The sequence below is a fragment of the Aquarana catesbeiana genome, linkage group LG01 (genome assembly GCF_042186555.1).
Source record: "Aquarana catesbeiana isolate 2022-GZ linkage group LG01, ASM4218655v1, whole genome shotgun sequence".
In the NCBI taxonomy this organism is placed as follows: domain Eukaryota; kingdom Metazoa; phylum Chordata; class Amphibia; order Anura; family Ranidae; genus Aquarana; species Aquarana catesbeiana.
In genome coordinates this window covers 613,030,298-613,044,394 of record NC_133324.1, presented here as the reverse complement: position 1 = coordinate 613,044,394, position 14,097 = coordinate 613,030,298, and the positions used below count along the sequence as shown (strand labels likewise).

The window sequence follows — 14,097 nt, the reverse complement described above, 5'->3', positions numbered from 1 at the left end:
TATAGAGGTATATGCTTTGTTCATAATTCATGTCTGAGGTGTATAAACACTTTAAGTCAGGTAAAATGTAAGAGACGAACATAACTATAAAATGTTGAAAGATTTGTTTTTCTAGAAAAAAGCCAAAGTATTGAAGGCTTGAGAAGGCAGCTGGACACCTTGAGACCGTTGCGTTGGAAAAGTACAACTTCAAAGTTTCTTATAACCTGACTATATATATATATATATATATATATATATATATATATATATATATACATATACATATACATTATACCTATCTATGCCAGCAAGTGGTGCTGAAGTATTATAGTGTATAGTTCATGTATTCTATGATATGAGAGGAAGTACCCTCTGTATCTAAGTGTGCACAGTACATATATAATGAATATAGTGCTAAGTGCTCCAAATGCAAATTCAAGTGCTTTGTGGTTCAGAATAAGGTTTTTTCAATGCCACACTCCCCTCTTGTGACCCCACTCACCAGAGTTAATGGACCCTCAGCTTTGCAGTCTAGGGGTCAATAAGGCTGTGATCTGATGTATATAAGCTGGACTCTCAGAGAAACTTCCATGCGGGTATTAACGTGGATGGACCGAGGTAGATCATTCATCATGGGAAAGAGGTATAAAAAAGCAGATAGTGAAGTACTGCTGGTACTAAATCAAATGTGCAATCAAACAAACGCCACTCACGAGACAGCGCTGTAAAACAGGCATCAGTAAGTTCCGGGTTTGCCGTTGTACGGCGTGCGTTCCACGGATAGCACTTCCGCTATTAGATCTTTTAGATCACAGCCTTATTGACCCCTAGACTGCAAAGCTGAAGGTCCATTAACTCTGGTGAGTGGGGTCACAAGAGGGGAGTGTGGCACTTGAAAAAAACCTTATCCTGAACCACGAAGCACTTGAATTTGCATTTGGGCACTTAGAATTTTATTCATTATATATATATGGATTTTGTTAATATTGTCAAGGTCAATATTTTACAAGCACATTATCACGTTGATGTTCAATATTCTGCAAGCGCTGGTTCTAGCACCTTTATAATAGCTGCTGCGGTTTATTATTTATTATTTTTATTATTATTTTTGTTATTCACTATTCCATTTAGAGTGAGTTCTATTTAGTAATACACATTTTTTCTCCTTTGGCGTGCACTCAGCAGCTATGAAAATTTTCACGTTTGTTAATGCTTAATGCGGATGATTTTTTCTCACAAGCTAATGGTAATCTGGATATTAATCAGGATTTCAAGCACCTTAGGAGTGCTTTGGATAAACAGGTTAGAACCTGGTGGGATGTTTTTATATTTATCAAGGACAACATCACCCCCAGAAGATTGAGGTGGGATGTTGCCCCCAATGGTGGTTTGGTTGATAAGGACTTGGAGGATGAATGGTTCTCCTTTTTCAACCATGCCGAAAAAAAGCTACTGGAAATGTTAATGGCCAGGAAAGAGAGGAAACTCAAATTATTGGAGGCCAATATCAATGGCATAAAATCTAAACTAGGACCATCTATAGCCACAGGGGAGTATAAGGATCAAATGACAGCTCCAGGATTTTGTAGAAAAATTAGCTTAAGAGACACAAAAGAAAAAAATGAAAAAATGTATTATGCCGTGTACACACGGGCGGACTTTTCAACCGGACTGGTCCAACGGACCGAATCTGGCGGACAATCCGACCATGTGTGGGCTCCATCGGACCTGCAGCGGACTTTTTCAGTCAAAAATCTGCTGGACTTTAGATTTGGAACATGTTTCAAATTTGTCTGACGGACTCGAGTCCGGTCGAAAAATCCGCTCGTCTGTATGCTAGTCCGACGGACGAAAACCCACGCTAGGGCAGCTATTGGCTACCGGCTATCAACTTCCTTATTTTAGTCCGGTCGTACGTCATCACGTACGAATCCATAGGACTTTGGTGTGATCGTGCGTAGGCAAGTCCGTTCATTCTAAAGTACATCGGAAGTCCGTCAAAAGTCCGTCGGACCAGTCCGGTCGAAAAGTCCGCCCGTGTGTACGCGGCATTAGAGATATTAATGACTACAAATCCAATAAAGTATACAGGTGGCAAGAAACAGGTCATCATATCTAAAGACTCCACGGAGGAAAGGGAGATTGGTCCAGGTTATCCTAAAACCCCCACAAACAGAAATGAGAGTCACCAAAGAGATTCCGAGAGGGGCGACTATTATGGTGGGGGGACAGATACATCTCATCCTGAAACTCCACAATATGGAGTCCCCACATATAATAGATTTGAACTACTCAGTTATGATCGTCCACATCAACCCACCGAAGGTTCTCACAACCTGAGAGGTTATGATCATAGTGGTGGATATGGCAGTCCATCTTGGACCCCCTATCAATGTGATTACTATCCCCCCAGGGGTAGAGGGGGTTATCTAGGCCAAAACAATTACATAAGGGGATTTTCAGAGGAGGGGATATGGTGGCCCCCCCCGCGGAGAGCGAGAGGGGGACCCAATCCCAGGGGTTGTGAGAGAGACATGGGAGGGAGGAGGAATGGAGACCATGGTATCCCATGGCACCTCCTCCACCCCGTCAGGAGGGAGTAAGAATAGAAGGATCAGAGGATGTAGAGGAGGGAAAAAGCAAAAGGGAAAGAGAAGCCTAACTGAAGGAATTTTCAATTTAAGTAATGCCATTTGCTGAGCCAGCACCCTATCTGGCGGGGGAGGTGATCATTTGGAAGTGCTACCTGGAGTGGTGTATCATTTGTATAACGAATCATCTGAGTTTCCGTTATTTCTTATGGGGAAATTTGCTTTGATATACGAGTGCTTTGGATTACAGGCACGTTTCCGGAACAAATTATGCTCGCAATCCAAGGTTTTACTGTATACAGGTTTTTTAGAGTGCTAACAGTTTGCACAGCGCTTTACAATATGAGGGCAGACAGTACAGTTACAATACAATTCAATACAGGAGGAATCAGAGGGTCCTGAACAACAATCTAAAATAATGGGACAAATTATACTAAAGGTAATAACTGTGGGGTTTGAGCTGATGAAGATAGTGGAAATACAGTTGTTAGATGGAGGTGTGATAAGACTTCTCTAAAGAGAAGGGTTTTTAGGGATTGCCTAAAAGTCGACAGAGTAGCAGTAGCCAGACAGATTGGGGTAGGGAGTTCCAAAGGGTGGGAAAGGCTTGGCAAAAGTCCTGGAGGCGAGCATGGGAGGAGGTGACAAGGGAGCTAGAGAGCAGGAGGTCTTGGGAGGAACGAGGAGAATGGTTTGGCTGGTATTTTGAGACTAGGTTAGTGACGTAGCTGGGGCCGAGTTGTGGGTGGCTTTGTAAGTTATTGTTAGTATTTTGAAATGTATTCATTGGGTGAGTGGCAGTCAATGAAGGGATTGGCAGAAAGGAGTAGCAGAAACTGAGTGGTTGGTAAGGTGAACAAGTCTGGCAGCAGCATTCATGATAGACTGAAGAGGGAATAGCCTATGTAACAGTAAGCCAAGGAGGAGGGAATTGCAGTAGACTATAAGTATTTCTGACACAGCTTAATATGCAGGTCACTAATGAGATTTAATCTCTGGATCCACAATTTTATGAATATGAACAAAGACTCTAGAGAAGAGCTCCACCCCCAAGCATCAGTTGGCTGTCCTATGATTACCATCATTTTCTTCCTAAGTAAGCATGCCCAAACATGCATGTTATAGGTGAACTCCAGGCAAACAGCTAAATGCACACATAAAATGCATTTAAAGCGGAGTTCCACCCAAAAATGGAACTTCCGTTTTAAGTGAAGGTGAACCCCTGAAATGCCACATTTGGCATGTCATTTTTTTGGGGGGGTGGAGCGGATACCCTCTTTTTAGAGGCATTCAGCTCCCACTTCCTCCTGGGGCACTGCGGTGCCGGAAAGAAGTTCACCTCTCCCCCCTCCCTCTCGGCAATCATCTGGGACACGTCACAGGTCCCAGATGATTGCCCGGCCAGTCACAGTGCGCAGTGTGTGCTCGGCTGTGAAGCCACAGCCAGGCGCCCACAGTGACAATGTCGGCGCCCCAGAGAGGAAGGTGATAGGAGCAGAGCTTTGTTCGCCAGCATCGCTGGACCGTGGGACAGGTGAGTGTCCGATTAATAAGAAGTTAATATTATTATTATCCTTTTATATGGGTGGAACTCCGCTTTTTTTCCTGAAAAAGGATTTGTGTCTTTGTCCATCCAGTTCTGAGATTCACACAGCATAGTCCCGGTGCATTCAGCCTTTTGGTGGCCACACATTGTTCAATTTTATTACATGTTAATGTATGTTTTAGTCAAAACGATTGAATCTACAAACAACCAGATAGCCATAACTTCCCTTCCTAATCGATTTAAGCTCAATTTAGATTGGAATCGATCTTTTATTGAAGCATGCATGGTCACCATTAGACGAAAACAACGGGGATCAGACAAAGTTTCCTTTTTGATTTCTGGCAAGATCTATTGTCTGAGGGTTAAATAACAGTGGAAACCAGTAACAAAAGTGCATGCGTTGAAGCAAAACATGGCAGTATTAATATTTTACCCCTTACAAAAGCCTAAATAACTTAGAAACTCTACAGCATAAACAAAATAGAAACCTTTACTTTATAAGTGTATTTTTTTTGGGGGGGGGGGTCTTGTACTAACACACAAGGCTTTTTATAAAAGGGGGTCATTAAGAGGCTTCTGACATTTTATTTCATGCATTTGTTATTTCTAATGAATGTAGTCACGTTTTGTAAATAGATGCTGTAGCATAACATTTAGCCCTGGTTCACACCGGTGCGATTTGTGATGCGATTTCACAGTTCCAAATCGCCCTGACAAGTCGCACCTCATTGCCAGCAACTCTTGTCACAGTGACTTTGAAAAAGGTTTCTGCACTACTTTTTTCGTATTTTGTTGTGACTTTGAAATTTGAGGTGCAAATTTTCCTGATCTGCAGCTTTGAAATTGTGCTACTAAAGCAACACTGGTGTGAACACTGGCAGAAGCCCACAGTAAAAAAACAGGTATCCACACTGCAGTAACAACACGTACATCTGCTGTATACCTTACTGCCAAATGGGGCAGTTTAGACTGATGTGTTTGCGTTGCTTTGCAACATACTAGTTTTAGTTCAGCATCTTGATGTCGGCAGGCATCATGCCTGCCAAGTGCACCTGTTAAAGTCAATGGGACCATGCCTCAACCATACGCCAAACACCGCTATAGTGTAAAGTCCCCTGCAGGATCAAAAACCAGGTGAAAAAGCATTGCCTTCTGAATGCCTGCAAACTGGCTCCAATTTGTGATCTGAAAAGTGTTCTACCATAGATTGCTTTTCAGAGCCTGCCATTAAGAAAGACATCTTTAACCGCTTCAGCCCCAGAAGATTTGGCTGCTGAATGACCAGGCCATTTTTTGTGATTCGGCACTGCGTCGATTTAACTGACAAGTGCACAGTTGTGCGGCGCTGCTCCCAAACAAAATTGATGTCCTTTTTTCCCCACAAATAGAGCTTTCTTTTGGTGGTATTTGATCATCTCTGTGTTTTTTATTTTTTGCACGATAAACAAGAAAAGAGCGACAATTTTGAACAAAACACAATATTTCGTACTTTTTGCTATAATATATATCCCCATTTTTTTTAAAAAGCAAATTTTTTTCTCAGTTTAGGCCGATATGTATTCTTCTACACATTTTTGGTAATAAAAATCAAAATAAGTGTATATTGATTGGTTTGTGCAAAAGTTATAGCGTCTATAAAATAGGGGATAATTTATAGCATTTTTATTTATTTATTTTTTTTTTACTAGTAATGACAGCGATCTGTGATTTTTATCGGCACTGCAACATTATAGCGGACACATCGGACACTTTTGACACATTTTTGGGACCACTGGCATTTATACAGTGATCAGTGCCATAAAAATGTACTGTTTACTGTAAAAATGACACTGTCAGAGAAGGGGTTAACACTAGGGGGCGATCAATTCTAACTGAAGGGGGGAGGGGACTGTCTAGGGGAGATAACAGATCGCTGTTCATACTTTGTATGAACACACGATCAGTCTCTTCTCCCCTCAGAGAACCGGGATCTGTGTGTTCACACACACAGATCCCGTTCTCGGTGTGTCACGAGCGTTCACGGGAGCCCAGCGGTCATCGCGACCGCTGGACATTCGCATCGGCTCCAGGGGCAAGCAGCGGGCGCGCATGCGCCCCTAGTGGCCACAGGGCGAAGCAACGTTACATAATGTCGTTTCGCCCAACCCTACCATTCTGCCGCAGTAAAACTGAGGCGGCTGGTCGCAAGTGGTTAAGGCCCCTTTCACACGGGCAGATAGCTGCGGATAGATCAAGTTATCTACCGCAGCTAAACTCACACAATGCTTTCCTATTGCCTCATTCACACACTGCATTTAGCAACAGTTTCATTACATGGGGTTTGGTGTGGTTAGAAAAAATGTATTTGACTGTGTCCAGGACCGATTTATTGCAGCTATCTGCACATAACTGCAGGTAATCACAGTGTACTATTTCACCTGCGGATAGCAGCGGCAACAAGGAAAGAAAAACAGGATGCACATCAGAAATGGCAAGAATGTTCCACCGCAGCTAAATGCAGCCGCATGTAAACGCAGCTAATCGCAATGTACAAATGCAAGTGATCGCTGTGCCTGGAGTCTTGGAATTTCAAAATAACAAAACATGGTTTTAACAGCGGCAGAACAGCCGCCCGTGTGAAAGGGGCCTTAGTGCCCTACAAAGATATTTGTGCTCTCACCTTGTCTTTATAATTTCTCCTGCAGCTTCTTACTGCAGAGCGTTGTTCAGACACTGCAGATTCCAGATTTGCTATATGATTCTTAAGTTCTGTGTTCTGTTGCCTAAAAATAAATGATTGTAAACAAAGTGAGAATTGAAAGCTATTAGGAGTACTTGAAACTCAAATCTATACAATTATTCATGCATACCTTAACATAAACTACCCCTTTCACACCAAAGACATTTCCAGGCGTTTTAGCACTAAAAATAGCGCCTGTAAAGTGCCTGAAACACGCCTCCCATGCCACCCCAGTGTGAAATCCTGAGTGCTTTCACACATTGGGGCGGTGCGCTTGCAGGACATTACAAAAAGCCCTGCAAGCAGCATCTTTGGGGTGGTTTGGGAGCGATGTATAAAGTGCTCCTAAACTGCCCCTGCCCATTGGAATGCATGGGCAGCGCTTCTGAAGCGCCTAAAACACGGGCGGTTTTAACCCTTTCTTCGGGCCGCTAACGGGATTAAAAGCGCCCCGCTAGTGGCCGAAAAGCGTTGCTAAAACGTTGTTAAAGCGCCGCTACAACTAGCAGCGTGGCCCCATTGTGAAAGGGGTCTTATTTTCGTTTTGAATACAGCAGGGAATAGGTAAAAAAAACTGTCAGTGTTTATTTCCATCTGTATCCCACTGGGGAGAGCTCCCTTCACTTCCTGTCCTGTAGACACAACAGGAAGTAAGAGGAAATCTCTCCAAAGTGAAGGAAATACCCACTTAGACAAGTGTCAGCAGAATAAGTGTCACGTTTACAAGATTTCTCATCTATTCCTTTTCCAGTGACAACTTACAATTTTGGATTTACCCAAAACTTTTAGTCCCAGTGACAGACTAACAGGCTGATAGAAGGAAAATGTTTTTGTCTGGAAATACATTTTTGCTATGCTAAAAAACTGTTATTGATTCAAACATTTTATTTAGTATACACTGAGAAAAAATTTATAAAATGGTTTCATCTTAAACATAGATATATGGTAGGCCAGTGTGCAACATCCACAGTGATGCATACTTTTTAAATAGAGAGCTCAAACATGAGAGCCAAAAGGCACAGAAACACAATTATTTTAAAATAAACAACCATTTTGACAAGTATCCCTTAAGCGAACATTTGACCTTGTACTATTAATAAGGACCAAGCCTTTTTTTTGGCACCTTTTGTTTAAAAGTAAAAATGTTTATTTTTTGCTAGCAAATTACTTAGAACCCCCAAACATTATATATATATATATATATTTTTAGCAGAGACCCTAGAGAATAAAATAGAAACCCTAGAAGAATAAAATGGCAATTGTTTACATATCACGCTGTATTTGAGCAGTAGTTTTTTAAACGTATTTTTTTGGGGGGAAAAATTTTACTTTAACCACTTCTGGACCGCCCCACGCAGATAAACTGTGGCAGGGTGGCCCCCCTGCGCAAAATCCCCTACCTGTACATGATTTCATGCACAGGGTCTGGGGCGCATGCGTACTGTTGGAGACCTGCTCCCACTGTGATTGGACACAGCTGGAGCCAATCAGCAGGTCCAGCGGACTTGATGTCCACTGGGACCCGACGATCATTCTGAGGAAAGGCAAAATGGCAGTCTGCCTATGTAAACAAGGCAGACCGCCATTCTGCCAGAGGGGAAAATGGAGATCTTGTGTTTCTGCTAAGCAGAAACATGCATCTCTGTTTTCCCCTTGTCAAAGCACATCCCCCACAGTTAGAAAGCACCCCCTAGGGACACATTTAACTCTTTGATTGCCCCTAATGTTAACCCCTTCTCTGCCCGTGTCATTTGTACAGTGACAGTGCATTTTTCTAGCACTGATCACTGTATTGGTGTCGCTAGTCCCCAAAAAGTGCCAACCAATTAATATATGCTTACTAGATTTTTTTTTTACCAAAAATATGTAGCAGAATACATATTGGCCTAAATTGATGAATACATTAGATTTTTTACTTTTTTTGTATTGGGTATGTCTTATAGCATAAAGTAAAAAATATATTTTTTTTTTTCAAAATTGTCGGTCTATTTTTGTTTATAGCGCAAAAAAATAAAAACCGCAGAGGTGATCAAATACCACCAAAAGAAAGCCCTATTTGTAGGAAAAATAGGACGGTCGCGCAATTGTCAGTTAAAACAATTCAGTGCCGTATCGCAAAAAATGGCCTGGGCGCTTGTGGAATGGGGACAAACTATTTTACTTAAAAATCTCCATAGGTTACCTGTTTAGAGTTACAGAGGAGGTGTATGGCTAGAATTATTGCTCTCGCTATACCATTTGTGGCAATAACACACCTGTGTGGTGTGAACACCGTTTACATATGCGTGTGCGACTTACGTATGCACTTTCTTCTGCGCGCAAGCACAAAGGGATGAGGCGCTTTAAATTATTTTTTTCTCTTATTTATTTAATTTTTTTTTACATTTTTCACACTATCCCTTGAAATGTTTTTTTTTCTTTTTTTTCTCACTTTTATTCCTATTAAAAGGAATGTAAAATCTCTCCTCTACCTTTGAAATAAAAAAAACAAAAAACAAAAAAAAATTGATCTTATGCTTTAAAAAAAAAAAAAGAGTTTACTTCCACCCTACAGAAAGTGACCTTTCTTCCTCACCAGCCACGCAAACTGTTGGATCATTCCCTGGGCATGCCGGTAAGAACGGTAAGCCCGAGAAACACTGGCGAGCGGCGGGAGGGAGGAAACGACCCCTCCCACTGCTTCTAAAACCAATCCTGCGGCTAATCAGCTGCTTGGATCACTTTTATGAGAAAGAGAATCAATGGGCGAAAAAGAGAATACCAGGGTTATGGTTGATAGCTTCAGCCATAACCCTGGTAAACCACTTCAAAGCCGCAACATATTTATATGTATTGCGGTCTTCAAGTGGTTGGACTGTAGATAGAGATATTTCTGTTTCAGTAGAGATATCCTTGCTTACTGGGATTCACCACAATAAAGTTTACATCTTTTTACATTATGTACAGAAATATTGAGATTCACGATGTTATATTTTCTGACATTAATAGGTGATTTGTGGGAAAGCAAGGTATAGCATCTGGCATAGAGTTTTGCTCTTTATACACCAAATGTTATGAATTTTCTAACAAAAAAAATGTTCCATTTTAAATTGATTTATTAGTTTATTTTACATGTGTGTTTGTGCCTTAAAAATCTGACATTTTTATTCTCTTTTTAATAGCTAAATATATTATATTATTATAAATGAGAAATAAAAACATTTTGATCTAAAAAAAAAAGAAAGAAAAATGCATACTGGAATGTTTCAAACTGATTCTGCATAGTCTTGGCATGGCTCTTAGCAGTGTTCATTTCATGGCTCATTGCTGCCATCTCCTGGTCATGCTTCTTAGCAAAATGATCACACCTAAATCCAGAAGAAACCAATGTAGCATTATGTTATCTTCATAATTATTGACATAAAAGATACGAAGAAAAAGGAACAAACATGAGTTTTGCATGCATTATCAATAATAATAAAACTCACCTCTCCTGACACTGTTTTAAACTGTTCTCTTTATCTTCCAATTCCTTTTCTAAAACACTAAGCTGGTCTTCATTCTAAGGGAGGCAAAACACTGCAGTCAATGTTTGGTGTCTTTTAAACTGAAACCGTGGCCAGGATATGGATATTCAAACATTTATATATTCAATGCTGTGCGTGAGCATAAAAACAAGCCCTCACAGATCAGCTGTAATATATTTATTATTGATTTATTTATTATAGGTATTTATATAGCACTGTCAATTTACGCAGCACTTTACATATTTATGGTCAAAGCCCTTCAACTGGGATGGATGTTAACCACATAAACATGCCATAAGACTTACAACATGAAATGGACCTGAAATATGCCCTGGTCTGCTGGTCGGTATTCCAAAAAAGGGGGCATACCCAAGATAAGTAATAGATGTTTGTGGAGAGAAATGAATTTGAGAAATGCCCTGAAAAAGGGGATGGGAGGGTGGGTATTGCACACAGGAACCGACAAAGACCACAGATGAGTGGGCTGCTTAAATACGCCCCCAGACTCCTCCCATAAATTCAGGCCACCATACTGGCCTTCTTATTTATGGTTGAAGCCCTTCGACCGGGATGGATGTGAACCACATAAACACGCCATAAGTCTTACATCGTGAAATGGACCTGAATTGTGCCCTGGTCTGCTGATCGGTATACCAAAAAAGGGGGCAAAAACATTCAGGTGGGGTGAAAGCTCTTTATTGGTAAGTGAGCAAGTTTGTAGAAAATAGTAAAAACCTTTGCGCCAGTGGTGTCGATAGCAGATAATATATATGAATTACATATACTGGTGATACATCTAGTAAGAAAACATTCCCAACAATAAAGAAAATGTGTGGAAATATATAAATAATCAGTGTAAGCTGCTCCCCAATTTTTGAATAATCAAAAAAATAGATAATCAAAAAAAGGAATGTAAGGAAGATAGGGGGCGCTAGATACCATATTATTCAAGTGCTCTAAATAAATAAATCTCCTGCATTACCAAAAAAATGGAAATGTAAGAAAGCTAGGGGGCGCTAGATACCATACTATTCAAGTGCTTTAAATAAATAAATCTCCTGCATTACCAAAAAAATGAAAAACATAATAATGACAAATCATAATTAGATTACACATTGAAGTGCCCACAAAGGTGAAAAAAATATATAGTGATTGATTGTCCACATAAAAAAGTGATTTGAAGTGGTTGAAGTGATATCTTTCAATAATATCCCAATCTTGTTGCTGTAAACAAAAGGTTTTCCATCACCAAAGGAAAATAAGAAAAGGAAAACACCTCGAAGTAGTAGATATCTGCTTACCAGATACCAATGACTCCTTTAGTTAAAAAGAGAGTCACTAGCGCTTGTGCAGGGTTGTGCCTGCTCACAAGTCTTACATCGTGAAATGGACCTGAATTGTGCCCTGGTCTGCTGATCGGTATACCAAAAAAGGGGGCAAAAACATTCAGGTGGGATGAAAGCTCTTTATTGGTAAGTGAGCAAGTTTGGTAAATGCTTGTGACATTTCTACCTGAGGATTCGGTATGTACCGGGCAAAGCAGGCAGATTTCCACCTGCCTAACCTCTTGATGATGTGGTCTGAAACCCCGTGCTGGGATGCGGCCGAGGCTGCTCCAATTCAGAACGAGTGACCAGAGTATCGACTTGGGCCTAAGTCTAGCTTGTGCAGGAGGATCCTGATGTGCTTAAAGAACTGGCAGCCACTCAAGGGGTTGGTCGGGAAAGGTAGTAGGGGACTAGAGTTCCATTGCCTTGGTAGGAGTGACAGTAGGCGGTCGAGTATCGCTACTGGGCACCAGATGTTGTTTGTCTTGAAAAGATGGATGTCGACCCCAGAGCCTGATTGCTGGGTTTTGGATACTGTGAGGTGGAGAATGAAATGATCTTAGTAGCGAGCCAGGGGACGTCTTCACAGTACCTGGCTGGTAGGGCTATTACAGGTAAACTCGCTAGGCTGCAAAAAACCGTAGTAGGCCAGGTAGATGGCTGCTTGAATGACCAAGCTGGGAAGAAGGCCAAACGGGGAACGAGAGAGGATGGTAGACATGTCTCTGAAGATGGTACTCGTGATGGGCAAGCGTTTGGAGTTAGTTATGGGCTGTTGCCTTTGAATGCCTCGCAGGATGGCTCGGATCACATGGGTTGTGAACAAGGATGGCTTTGCGGGATCCTGTAAGGCCAGGAAGTGTTGGATGCTGGCTAAGTATAGTCTGATGGTGCTGTGTGATAGAGCCAATTGATTGTGGCAATATGAAATGAAAGCTAGTATGTCCTTAGTGTCTGTTGACGTTGCAGAAGGCGTACCAAGCTGTGTGGTAGGCCTTGAGCGTGTTACGGGATAAGGATTGATTGATGAGCTGGGTCGCGCTGTGAAGGTGCTGCTTTAATCCAATGTCAGCTGAGACCAAGGTGGGATAAGAGATGATGTTGAGTCGGCTCCGGGTTTCTGCTGAAAAAATGAAATGAAGTTAAAACAGGACAGTGCATCTGTTGCGACGTTGCACTTGCAAGGAATGAATTTGCAGTGGACATTGAACTTATGCTGCAGGGATAATTGTACCAGCCTGCATAGGAAGGACATAATAGGGGGGTGACTTGGACCTTTATTAATGATATTGGCCGTGGCCTGGTTGTCGGTGGCGAAAGGCACCATTTGTCCGGTCCAGGTATGGCCCCAGACCTGAGCGGCTGCCACGATCGGGTATAGTTCGAACAATGAGAAGATTGGATAAACCCGGGGATTAGGAGTATCTCTGGAGGCCATGGTCCTGCAAACCAATGGTGGCCAAAAATTGCAGCGAAGCCTGTGGAGGCTGCGAGATCCATTACTACCTGCGGTGATAGAGGCTATGCTGATAGTATGAAAATGGATATGCCATTCCAACTAGTAAAGAACTCATCCCACATAGACAAATCTGCTAATGCCGCTGTGTCTAATCTAAGGATTTGATCGGGGACCTGTGTCTGAGAGAGGAAGACCAAGAGGCGTGAAACAAAAGATCGTCCCTGGGGAATGATTCTCATTGCAAAGTTGAGCATCCCTAAGAGTGATTGAAGCTGCTTCTTAGTACTGACCTGATGCGGGTCAGTTTGTCGGGGGAAGGGTGGCATGCATAAAGCGAGTGTCCAGGTTGACCCCGAGGAAGGTGATGGAGTGTGCTGGGCCTTCCACTTTGTGTTCTGCAATGGGCACATTGGGTTTCCCAAACACCACTCTTAACCTATCAAGGTCTATTGGGGGCATGCTGGGCTGTTCGATTAGCAAGAAGTCATTCAGGTAATGGATGACCCTCTGGCACTGGGCTTGGTGCGACAGGATCCAGGTGAGGGACTGTGCGAAGGTGTCAAAGAGCCACGGGCTACTTTTAGAGCCAAAGGTCAATTTGGCGGTGAAGTAGTATGACTCTTTCCATTCAATGCCGTGCCAGCACCAGAGGGACGGTTGGATGGGTAGAAGCTTAAATGCGTCTGATTTGTCGAAATGCGTCTGATATGTCGGCTTTAGAGAGCCAGGTGCCTGTGCCTACTTTGATAATGGCCTGAATTGCCATTTCTACCGATGTATATTTCAGGGAGAATTCCTCTGAAGGAATTAGGGATTTCAAACTCGGCATGTGGAAAGAATGAGGCGCAGACAGGTCGTACACCAAGCTCATTTTATTAGAAAACTTGCCCTTGACAAGCCCAATAGGGCTAACTCTCCAGATGTTGAAAGGGGGCTGAGCGAAGGGGCAGATGATGAAGCCTTGGT

At 42.1% G+C, this 14,097-nt stretch overlaps 1 protein-coding gene across 2 annotated transcripts in view; it reads right to left on the bottom strand.

Annotated features, from left to right (window-relative positions):
• Nucleotides 1–14,097, bottom strand: part of CCDC158 (coiled-coil domain containing 158) — a 105,538-nt gene that overhangs the window by 39,320 nt on the left and 52,121 nt on the right. For both annotated transcript variants that reach the window (XM_073599779.1, XM_073599788.1), the window contains exons 7-9: nt 10,306–10,379; nt 10,075–10,185; nt 6,779–6,881 (exon numbers count right to left, since the gene is read on the bottom strand). In XM_073599779.1, the coding sequence (XP_073455880.1) occupies nt 6,779–6,881; nt 10,075–10,185; nt 10,306–10,379 (288 nt within the window). The remainder of the gene's footprint in view (nt 1–6,778; nt 6,882–10,074; nt 10,186–10,305; nt 10,380–14,097) is intronic.